The sequence below is a fragment of the Tachysurus fulvidraco genome, chromosome 22 (genome assembly GCF_022655615.1).
Source record: "Tachysurus fulvidraco isolate hzauxx_2018 chromosome 22, HZAU_PFXX_2.0, whole genome shotgun sequence".
NCBI lineage: Eukaryota > Metazoa > Chordata > Actinopteri > Siluriformes > Bagridae > Tachysurus > Tachysurus fulvidraco.
In genome coordinates, this window is record NC_062539.1 from 8,062,120 (window position 1) to 8,074,415 (window position 12,296).

The 12,296-nt window shown below is 36.0% G+C and overlaps 1 protein-coding gene across 14 annotated transcripts in view; it reads left to right on the forward strand.

Moving 5' to 3' along the window:
• The first annotated feature begins 1,475 nt into the window (after positions 1-1,475).
• The window catches only part of svilb (supervillin b), a 64,131-nt gene continuing 53,310 nt past the window's right edge, over positions 1,476-12,296 (forward strand). For 8 of the 14 annotated variants that reach the window (XR_007139126.1, XM_047806440.1, XM_027137338.2 and 5 more), the window contains exons 1-2: positions 9,670-9,824; positions 11,334-11,394. Coding sequence is in view for 11 of the 14 variants with exons in the window: in XM_047806440.1 (XP_047662396.1) it covers positions 9,767-9,824; positions 11,334-11,394 (119 nt within the window). In the remaining 3 variants the exon portion in view is untranslated. Of the gene's footprint in view, positions 1,629-2,818; positions 3,205-5,546; positions 5,642-9,669; positions 9,825-11,333; positions 11,395-12,296 lie in introns of those variants that run through there. The other 6 variants (XM_047806447.1, XM_047806448.1, XM_047806437.1 and 3 more) reach the window with 5 other exon arrangements.

Genomic DNA, 12,296 nt, shown 5'->3' on the forward strand with positions numbered 1-12,296 from the left:
ACAGATATGTTCAAGACCCAAACGCTGCTGCAAATTGTTTTCTGTTGTAAACACAGTTTAAGGTGAGACTGTAAGGTGAGGTGTTGTGTGACTGGAGAAAATGTCTTATACTAAGACCTATCAGTTTATATTTACTGAAAGAAAATTACATCATTCCTCATTGATGATAAAATAAAAGCCAAAATAATTTTTAAAGAACTTAACACACATTTCACATATGATCATACAATTTGCATACGATATGTGAACAATACATGAAAAACTTGCATTGAATTATGCCCACACGTGAATTCAAGTAAATACGTGACCTCATGTGAATAAAGTGATCACTTGTACAAACAAATTAAGTGTGAGAAATAACAACACAATCGCTCAATAACATAACGTGAAGAGTTACAAGCTAAATGTGCAAATTTCATCAGATGATGTGATTTTCTACAAAGAGTTCTTATAGTGGAGCTCCACAGTGGTCAACAAAAACATAGCCTGTAGGCTCTGTAGTATTTGTTATTACTATTATAATTTTGGTTCAGTGGTGGAAATTAAAACCACCTATTATAAATGTATTATATTAGTTATTGAGTTCTTATAATTAATATTTTGTATGACTGCTTACTTGAATTGAAGTTTACTGGGTTGACCTGAATAACTGAAAACCTATAAATAATGTCATCTTGAATATAATCATAGTTTTAATCAGCTTCCACTTTTACAAGACCACTTTTCAGACACACGTATGAATGTATGTATGTGTGTGTATATGTATGTACTGTATATATGTATACACTGTATGTATACACTGTATGTATGTATGTAGGTATGTATATGTACGTATGTATGTACTGTACAGTATGTATGTATGTATGTACTGTATGTATTTAGTTACATTTTGTATGTGTATGTACATTTCTTTTTCTCTTTTAAACAGACACCTAGAAAATATAAGCTAAATTTCTGCTAACATAACATATTGGACGGTAAAATATATCGACCTTCTATTTGCCATTACGTCTAATTATTTATACATTATTTAGGATCCACCAGAATTTGGAGAAGATTCCTTGACATGTATGACATGCGTTTGGAGTTGATACCAGACAGCAGGAGCAGTGATTTAGAGTTGTTTAATCCAGTAAGGCACGAGCTGCCGTTTATAAAAGGAAATAAAAGAGAAAAAAAAATGTATTGAGGGCATTGTAAAAAAAGAAAAAGAAAAAAAAACTAATTTACATCTTCCATTTTTCTTTGTCTGACAAATCAAGGTGTAATTACAAAATAGTATCCGCCATTTATGATTCCATATTTATGCAAATAAGCCCGCAAATACTTAGCGACTTGTCTGCGTGCGTGCGTGCGTGTGTGTGTGTGTGTGTGTGTGTGTGTGTGTGTGTGTGTGGGGGGGGGGGGGTGCGCGATAGTAGGGGTGGCTCGTGCTGTGTTGTGATTGGTTGAGATTGGTCACAAGTCAGGTTAGAAGTTTTTAAATGCCGTGATGTGTAGTTCAAACACGTGGGAAACAAACCGTTCTGTGATGCTCAGTGCGCGATTATAAATAAGCTAAGCCTTATAAATTCTGATTCATTGTTATTGGCCCAAACTGGGCAGTAGGGAGGAGTGTAAACACTAAGGTAAATGCGGTTGTCCAAACATATAGGGAATGTTTTTTGTTTTTTAAAGGTTCCTTAGTTAGGCCTTCCTAAGAAACGAGTGTCTCGAAATTTTGTACTGCATTTTGTTTTATACTTATCTCTAAAATAAGTAAAGCATAAAGCTCTGGATAGGCAACAAAATGAATGTGGACCAAGTACAGCGTGTGTTTAACTATATACTACAAAATTAGTCAATTTGATTATTGTGAAGAAAGTGTTTCAAAGCCAAAAGTAAATGTAGAGACTTAAGTCAGAGAATATATATTTTAATTATAAGCAGAAACACCCAAGATGTGCTCAGTTCATTTGGGAAATGTAAGAAAAGCTTCCATAGGTGGTTTCCTTGTGAAGCAGTTGGTGAAGATACCACGCTTAATCAGGAAGTTTTCTTGTTTACTGCAGAATTCTGTTATTTCACGTGCGTTGATATAATCTTATATTCTAAAACAGCACAATAGATGAAAGGTCCCAGAAACTTTTAAAGGTAGTACATATCCTCATGTGAACATGTGTCTCTGTGGTTAAAATAACAGATGTAAGATACCTTTAATATGGAGTCTGTGTCCTGCTTGCTAGTTTTAGTGATGCTAGGAGTTCTGTAAAATTTTATTCTAGTGGATTTTATGCATGGTATTTATTGTGTGCTCTGCTTGGATGTATGCTAAATAAGTATCTTTCATGTGTCTTCTTGCCTGTGTTTGGTTCAGGGAAAACATTTGGATATTATAAATGTTTATCCTGGAGGTTAATGTGCACATATCTGTGACCGTGACAGAATGTAACAGAGACCACACTGGTCTGGTCATATTGCTGGCGAGCGATCAACAGCTGCCACGAAATCCCAGAGTCATGTTCAACATGGCTGCTGCTCAGCTCAGCCAGCATGACAGTGACCGATCCTCTAGGAAGCCATGTGCTGTAAAATCTAAGGCCAACACCCCTAAGAATCACTTGTAATCTATCAAAATACATCTAAACCTGCAGAACCAAAAATGTATTTTTAATTGTGATGGCCTTCATTTTAGAGAGTGAATAGAAAGCGTGCTCCTAGTGATTCTGCATGGCAGACAGCTGATTCTATCTCTCCCTCTCTACTGCTTTGGCTATTTATGGCAGATTCCCTTCTCACTGTGCTCCTCTCTTAGGCCCATACATGGAGCCTGCTGTGTTAGGTTAGCTCTCCTGCCTCTCACTCTTCCCTGTTAGCGTCTCTGCCTCTTCGTAGTAGTTTGATGTGTCATTCTGGATCTCCGGTTCTGTTAGCTGAGAGAGAAATTCAGCAACTTTCCGCCTGCAGTTTTTCCCACCTCGACAGGAACTTTTCACCTGCGTTGTGACAGTCTGAAGAATTTTATTGCGTAATATTTCAGAAGATCCAACTGGAATATTTTCTTGTGCAGCCTTTTTTTTTTTGTTAGTCTTCTTAACATTCCTAATTATCTATCACTGTACTCTCTGTGTAATGATGTAAATTTGCCAGAGTTACTGTGTGCTGGACAGACAGGAAAAGTGTTCATCTTGGATTATTACACCAGGGCCCATAGGTGAAACACAGGTATCCATTTTATTAATCTAGGCATGCTTAATGGGCTTGTGGCTAATGGATGTGTGTATGCATTTTAAAGCAATGGCTGGATTTATTTACTATGTTAGATCTCTAGGAATGGGAATTATATTCAACATCATAACGTGTCACATGTATAACATACCATACATATGTCTCATCCTTCAGCCTTTATGATCTTTGTCAACAGAATTGGGTACAAATTTGTATAAGAGGAGCTAAACATTGAAGCATTCTTTTAATCAAAATTTATGCAAATGCATCTCTAGCATCAATACCCAATTAATTGCAGCTAAGAAGACTTAATTTTATCTAGATGGGTAACAGACTCTTATTTAAATTATTCTATTGTCATTTTATGCACGTGTGATCTGTTACATGTTCAACATGTCCATTCCCATAAAAAAAATTAAAAAAGCTCTCACAGTTCTACGTCTTTTAACAATTTAAAGCATTTTAAAAAAAAGATTTTTTTAGTGTGGCACTGGTACAGTTAGTCTATACAGACTAGATGTTTGTTCTTCAAACCTGAATGTGGTGGATGTTTCATAGTCTGGACATGTTAAGAAATGGTTAGAAATTTGGGAGATGGTGTCTCAATGTCCTGTTTACTCAGCTCTAGTTTCTGTTTCACAAATACAGAGGTTAGAACTTTGTGTTCCCTTTGAACCTCTGATCTTCTCTGAAATCAGCTGTTCTGGTCAGCAGGGTAACTGGAGCTAGCTGGAGAGAGCTTCAGTTTTGTTGGCATGTCCATGCTTGGCATCCTCAGTGTGTTTGTTTGGCATACCTTACAATTTAGAGAGCCAGTGCAATTCATCAGACCAATAAATGCTTTTATCTTTATGATTAAAATACAGACTTTTTGACCAATTTGGCCAAAGGACTTGGTGGATACATGGTGGATTCAAAGGCATATAATAATAGATAGATTAATATGTCTAAAATTATAATTTTAATTGAAATTGAATAAAAAATTTTGAAGATGTCAAATGAATGTGTACTAATTTTCACAAATGTCTCTTCCCTTGACTAATTAGCTCATTAAAAAGTGTAAAAAGAAAATTCTCTGATCATTTGTAGACGGTATGTGGGCGCACATCTCTGTTTTCATGATGCACCGATGGCACCTTATCATCTTTAGCAGGCTGACTGTTGTACTACTGGGTTTATTAAAATAGCATTTTACCTGATGTGATCTTTGCAGGTGGAATTTTTGTTTGTTTGGTCTTGAGTCAAGACACTTGACAGAAAAACTAGAATCAACTAGAATTAATTTAGCTTTCTCCTTGGGTATAGAGTATGAAGGAAGCCAGCTCTGTTGTATGATATTGCGTTGCTTGAGCTAGACAATGCCTTTTCAAGGCAAGTTGGATTTTGTTAAATATTTCTGTAATTTACTGAATAAGACAGTGCTCTGAAATGTCTGACTGAATCACTAACCCTGACTCAAATCCTTTGTTTGATGCCTGGATAAGCTAAAATGCCACCAAGTAGGGAATGTTAAATTTAAAAAAGAAGCTGCTGAGAAATGTAAATAGAACCTGTAGAGTTTAAAGATGTTGGATTCCCTTTCAAGGTTTCTTTCTAATGTTGTTTCACAAAGCTTTTCAGTTTCCTCATCCCTGGTATCCTTATTAGGATAGATTTCGAACACTTACATTTATATTAAGTGACTTTTAGCTGAGTCCCTTTACCATCTGTACAAATTACTATGTACTGTAGTTTAGTGGTGCCAGCTTATCATGAGTGTATAAGAGTAACTCGCTTATGCACAAACACTATCCACATGTTTTTTTTTTTTTTGTGTGGTGGCCTTTGCAAGCACTAATATTGCAGCTGTTCATTTAGATGCATATATATATATATACACAGTATATGGCCCATAGTTAACCTTTGGGTTCAGTCTTTTCCTTTCATTACCGATTGCATATCTACCTACAGTATTTTATGAGATATATACTGTATAGGGAAATATGTCACAATGTGTTTTAAAAAGTCATACTCAATTTATATGGATCTTTAAAATAAAAATGTTATCTGAGTGAAAATATATGGGAACTGATGTGGCAGGTTTAAGTGTAGATATTTTTGGCTGTTGGTCTGTACACAGGATCTACAAAGGACATGTGATGAAAATTATGATTATCATTTATTAATAGTAATAGTTGTTATGCTATAAGAGGTATAAAGCACTACAGTCTTAGTAAAAGGCTGATTACATGTTCACATAAGGACATGGATAAAGGTTTTAGTAGTTTTAATGCATCTGTTTTGGGATGCAGGCTTTGTTTGGGATGCAGGCTTTTATAGCTTCATTCTTTTATTTTTAGGTGAATATTTCTCAAGAAGCGTATCCTAAGAACCAGTGCCTCAGCTGCTGTAAATGATTTCTCATCTGCTCAGCCATATATGAACACAGAACGGGGAAAGTTCCTGCTCCTGTATCTAGAGAATCAGAGAATAATGAAGCAGAAGTGCTGCACAGTATGAACCAGGTGCTTCTCGGAGTTGGTTACAATTCTGATTATGCTGTTTACTAGAAGGATAAATCTCACCATGTGAACTGAAGGTGCAGCTAGATCAGCAGTTGTAATTTCAAGCAAAACAAAAAGGATAGCTTACTATGATGAATAGCTTACATAGTTATGTGTAAAGTGATTATATGAGCTTTAATGCTTCTCAGTATATTTAGCAGGGATTTGGGATAAGTTGCCATTCGTTGATGTAATATTTTTCAACCCCAAAATGTTCTCTACTTCTGCAATATTGAAACAGTAAAAATCGAATGGACGTCGGTGAACAAGCTTGTTCCTCAGGCAGGGTCTTAACGCTTCTGGTCCTGGGTTTGGACTAAAAAGAAGTGCTAAATGACTGGTTTGTTTCACAGTCATTTGCAGTCCAGCGACTACATAAACAGACTGTAACGTGCCGTTTGCTCTCCTAATAAAGGCAGATGAGTGAGAGCAGAGAAGAGCAAGGGAGTCTTTCATCACTACCCCATCTGTTTAGTAGGAATTTAGAAGTGGCCTTCAGCAGTGGTTGAATAATTGAAAGTGTTCTTGAGGTGATTTCATGGTGGGTTCAAGGCACAAAAATGGCTTAAATATCTTAGTAAAAAGAAACCCTAACTAGTTATAATTGTATGCATACATTTTGGCACCCATTTTAGTTATTTTTGCAGGGAATAATGCAAAGAAGTAAACACAACATTTGCAGTAAGCTATTAAAAATGTTGCTGTGAATATTAATCCAAATTATTTATTTATAATAGTTTGGTCACACGTATGCGCGCGCGCGCGCGCGTGTGTGTGTGTGTGTGTAAAGCCTCAGAACTAAATAAGCTTAAAGGTCTATTTTGGTCTATGTAATATAAAAGATGAACTGATTTTCTCCATGTTTAAATATTACTAACTTCATATTTATATCCCTGCACAAAGAATACTACAAAAATAGCTTAAAGATCTAAGTGATTGTGCAAACATTTGATGGCTAGATGACTGGGCAGGTCTTATTGGATGTTCCCAGTATGCAGTGGTTAGGACCTAGGAAAAGCTCTTGATAATGTTCTGAATTGTTGCGGCCAAAGCACACCCCTTCATGCCATAGTCTCTTCTGTCTTCCATAGGCAATATAAGACATCAAAATAAGTTTAGTTTTGCCATTTGTATTAAATTATTTGCTTTTAATACATGCCCTAAAGGAGGATCTCAGGTAATGCATAATCAGGAGTTAATCATGAACTCAAAAGATCTCAGTCTATCACTAAATAGATGTGTACACATTGTCCAAAAAAAAATAAGTTGATGAGACTTTGTGATATTGCATTGTTTAACCCTAATAGTTTCATTGTTGAGCTATTAATGGAGTTTTAGCCCTTGCCATCACTAGGCATTACTGATTCCTATAATTCCAAATGCTTATGTGATGGAAAATTATCAGGTGTGTGTGCATGCATGTGTGTATGGTCCTAATGTGTGGTTTGAGGATGCAGACTGAACATTACACTCTGCTTTCCTAACAAAGAAACTTGCCATAATGCTTTCATACGGCCTTCTGGTTTTTGTTAATGAAAAGTTTACTGCTTGGAAACCTCAATGGCAATTTTTCATGTACAAATATTGAATGTATCTGAAGAAGATTATCATATTAGATCATATGCATATAGCTACATTGAAAAACGGATCTGTTTGAAAGGAAATGCAGTCCATTTGTGGGACTATGTGCCACTTCTTGTAACTCTCCCCAGTCTTAGAGATGTTATTTATAAGCATGGCTCTCAAAGTAGGGTTAGTGAAGCAGAGATAGAATGGGACTCTTTGTAAATGTCTATTTTTTACAGTACAATTATTATTGACTTCTTTGAATTTGCGTTAACTATATTCATTTATGGAAAGTTATTAGCCCGATTTGCTTTCTTTACAGTTGAAAATCTGCTTGGCCTGAATGGGCTTGATCTAGTGTAGGATCTATAGCCCTTCTAATAAAACATTATCTAAAAGGAAATTTACATTTTAAAATAAAAGTACACAAAGCAAATCTGTTCATATCCATATACCATTTTATATTCAAACACTAATACACCTGCAGCCATTAGTTAAAGTGATTTTATTACAGGTAACATTGTTCTTAGGAAGGATACAATGCAGTGCCTAAAATCTCCTTACCAATGATTAAAATCTTGACTTGTATGAAACAGCAGCAAAACAATATAAAATCCATAAATAATGTCTTTATTTAAATAATTAATAATACATGCTGAAATCAAATCTTCTGCCAAAGATACCGGCACTACATCAGAAAACATCTGAAACAGACAAATTAAAGGTAGCAGTTTTATTGGTTTAAATCCCTGCACTTTAATGCAGAATTTAGTTGTTGTGGTGTGGTCACAGGTGGATGTTTACTGAGTGTGTTTTGTTTTTTGTAAATTTAGACATATAAATTCTCTGAATTTCCTTTCCAATTCTTCATATTACCTTAAAAATAGCTATGCTAGTGAGTCAAACTGCCGTTTGCAGTAGTTCTTTAAGAAAACCCTAGAATAAAGGACGACATTCACACCGGAATCTCTGGCTCCAGGTTATTGCTGCAATAAAGGTATAAGTAGAAGCTCCTATGTGTTTCTGTGGTTTGTGATTTAATGGACACCACTTAAGCTCAGCTTATAAATAGTGTGCATGTGAGCAAAGAGCGTGTCAGGATTACACAGAAGTTTGTTTATTTGCATCTAAAAGGGGAGTGACTTGGGAGAGTGTGGCTGGCTGTAGGATTAATGATAGAAAAGTTGTAATGCTGAAGACAAAAAAAGGGCATGTGCTTCAATATCAAGAAAACGACAAGTTTTCCAAAAGACAAATGTGCAAAAATGATACAAATAAATGATCCTTAAGAGAATGACACTCCAGAGCACATGGACAGAGCAGCAGGATAAACAAGGTTGCCCCCCCCACTTACTGGCCTCCTGACCAATCACAGCACACATTACCTTATTAAGTGGATTTGCAGGGCAATGAAAGGCCAGGGACAAGGACAGAGTACATGTACAAACATGCATGCATATGATTTTCATTTATGTAAACATTTTTTAAATAGGAATAAGAAGGTTCTCTCTGTCTATTGATATCGTTGATTTATTTGCAAGTTGCAAAGATCACATAATGGAGGATTTGAGAAAATTAGTTTATTCTTTGGTCTTGCATGGTCTGGAAGAGGTACTTACAAATTAGTTGATTTTCTAATACGAAATGAACATCGCTGCGTCTTTGTTTTGCAGTCCTGCTCTTTTTCTTGTTCGTTGTGATGAGAAGGCAAATGAAAAACCAAAACATATCATTGATGAATCGTTGCAGGACAAAATTCACACATTTTTGTGCCCTTTAGTGAACTGTCACTCATAGAAATATTTCTGGCTATAAACAAAACCTGATTTGTGTGTGTACACATGTGAGTGTTTTGGGGGACGTGGGGTAGGCACAGGGTGGGCGGGGTTTGGAGGGGTTGTTGAGAGAGAGAGAGAGATGGCATTGTGATGTGTGTATAAATTTGTGCAATTGTATACTACTGAAAATGTTTCCTGTCTTTCTGTGTTTCTGACTAAGTGGGAGTCACAAATTCTGGACTATACACTTTGCAGCAATCACTCACTCACTCACATTTTGTTTAACATCGTTAGAGGAATACCTTTAAACATTAATACCTTTAAACCTTAGCATGTGTGTTGGTAGATGTGCTAGAAGTCTGGAAATCTGCCATGTGTTTACAATCCACTTATATCATCCAGACGAATTTCTGCCTGCAGTCAGATTACAGCCTGTGCGCTGACTTTAAACCTCTCTCTCTCTCTCTCTCTCTCTCTCTCTCTCTCTCTCTCTCTCTCTCTCTCTCTCTCTCTCTCTCTCTCTCTCTGTGTACATGATTTTTATATCCTCCCCAGGACTGTGTATGGGTCTGCATTTCCATCACTATTTGAGTCTTGCCCCGTCTCTCTCTCTCTTTCCCTGTTGCTGTCTGCTCCAATCTCCATTTTTTTTAATAATTGTTTCATTGCATAATGTTTCGAAACCCGTGGATTACTAACTACCTCGGCCATGTCTCACACTACAGCCAAGGTAAGATTCCGGTTCCTTTCACCTGGATATTGTTACCTGTCAGCAGGATAGGGTGAAGTATAGGATTGTTGTGGTGTAAGATCTACTAGATATCTACCTGAAGGAGTGACTTTGAGTAGAATTGAGTTTGTACATGATACTCCTTATCTTAATTACTTTTAAATGTAACCATCAAATTTTGTTCATGTCATGTCTGATAAATCACTGACAATCTAACTAATTAGAAAGTAGAGGGCAGGGAACAATAGAGTGTTTTGTTTGCGCCAAATGGCTATGTAATATAGTACTTATTTTTCTATCCCCGTTTTTGACCCACTTGAGACTTCATGATATAAAAAGTATTCACTCAGTATACACTTTGAGTTTTATCTCTTATTTAATTTAATGCTGGAGTTGATTTTTTTTTTTGATGACACCAAGTCAGGGTAGTCAGAGATCACAAAAAAAATCAAAGACTTTCTAACAATTATTACTCCTGCAGAATTACTTTTTTATATCTTGTGGCATGTTACTGTACATATGACTTTTTCCTTCACAGTCTCTCTTCCGAGGGCTGTATGTGCTTATGAAGGAGGGGGTGGCATTTTTAGAGAGAGATCTATTTTTCACTTTGTCCTCCCCTTTCTGTATTTTTAGTAAATCCCCCATTCCTCCCCTCTCTAGGTTGGTTGTGCCAGTCAGCATCCTTAAGCTTCATTCTGGCATTTGTACAGAGCACAAATCCCAACACTTTTATCTTAAAGCTAATATATGTGTACTATATATATATATATATATATCTCCAGAAATTTTAAGGGTTCAAATGTTTGATGTGATGTATGATTTAATTTGACAAATATGGTAAAATCACGAAACGAGTGTGGTTTAAATTTATTTTTGAAGGTAAGACTATTATGATGATATTAATTCAAGAAATACCTAAAAAAACAAAAAAACAACCCTGTTATTTGTAATTGTTGCCTGCAGTAAAATTGGTTTCTTAGTGTCTTCTTTTTCTTTTTTTTAAGAGCGTGTTTACATTTTTTCAGTCCCAGAAAGAAGCACCATTTGCTACTCAGCTCAGCTTTTTCCTAAAAAGGCACCATATGTAGTTTTACCAGAGGCAGTGCAGTTGGTTGTGAGTTGGTTGTCATAGCAGTTTGCTTTGCAGGCAACAGAGGACTTTAAAAATGACACACTGCACATTTAAGTGTGAAAAGTGCTTAGAGAGGATTTTGGTCCCAGACCAGGTTGGTTATTTTAAGGTTTTTAAGGAAGCATATCTCTGATAAAACTTCATAAAGACAATAAAGTAAGTGCTGCACTAGTATTTACTGGAATATCTTCATGGCTTTGTTTTAAGATGGTGAATTTTAGCTGCTGCCATTTTAGTCTGAACCCACCTCATCTGAAGGTGACATACTGTACGTGCCTAGACCGTGCAGACAGCCTAATAAAGGCATTGTATTTTCTTTTCTAGTGTGAGGAATTCTAATCGGAGTAAAGATTGTCTCTTTTTTTTTTTTACAGGACTTGGTGGTGAATCAGCAGCTAAACTCTGCAACGCTACACTACAGGAAGAAACACACAGGTGTGCTTTTACTTTATCCACTACAAGATTAACTGTTTTTAACCCCCTGTGACCCAACAAGGTCTAATGTTTTTCTTCCTTGATTTCCTTCCTGTTTTTAATATATTTTAAAGGTATTTCTCACATACAAATTAGTAACAAGAAGGACTAGTCTTGTTGGAGACTGTCATGCCTTCTTTGAACCAATGTTGTGTCCGTCAGTTGTATGGTCTGGTCTTTATCAGAAGCCTCTTTGCACTGACCCATTAGTTCCTCAGGAGCTCTCGGTTGCACTATTATAAACTGTTGTAGAAATAGCGTTATTTACATTTACATTATTTACTGTCCAGTGTCACCCAAGTGAGGATGGGATGTCCATGTTGGGGTAGTATTTTGGCTTTGGCTTGCATGGCTTTTTGTGGAACAGGCTTACTTTATTGATGTAACTCATGATGGTATCAGAATTAATTCAGAAGAAGTCAAGATTATTCAGCTACTATATGTTTTGCTCACTTAAAAACATTTATTGTCTCAAAGTAAATACCTTTATAAGCTGTTTAAAACATCTAGCTGTAAATATCAGGAAATTATATATCATCTAGCTGTAAATGTCAGGAGATGCAATTCTAATCTACCATCTTTTTCTTTTGATCTCAATCCAAATGTCTTCAGTGTATAGTAGCAAAGACAAAAAAAATAAATAAATAAAGAGCAGTCAGAAATTAAGATTGAGCAGTTTGTTGGGAATTTGTACTGGGATTTGAGCTCACAACCTTCCAATCAGTAGTCTAACATCTTAAGCACAGAGATACAACTTCCCCCACAGATGCTCAAAACCATAAATATATAAACCCATAAAAAACATGCTTAGATGTTTAAAACCATAAAAAACCTACTTAAAAATTGGAGCAGATTTAAGGAGA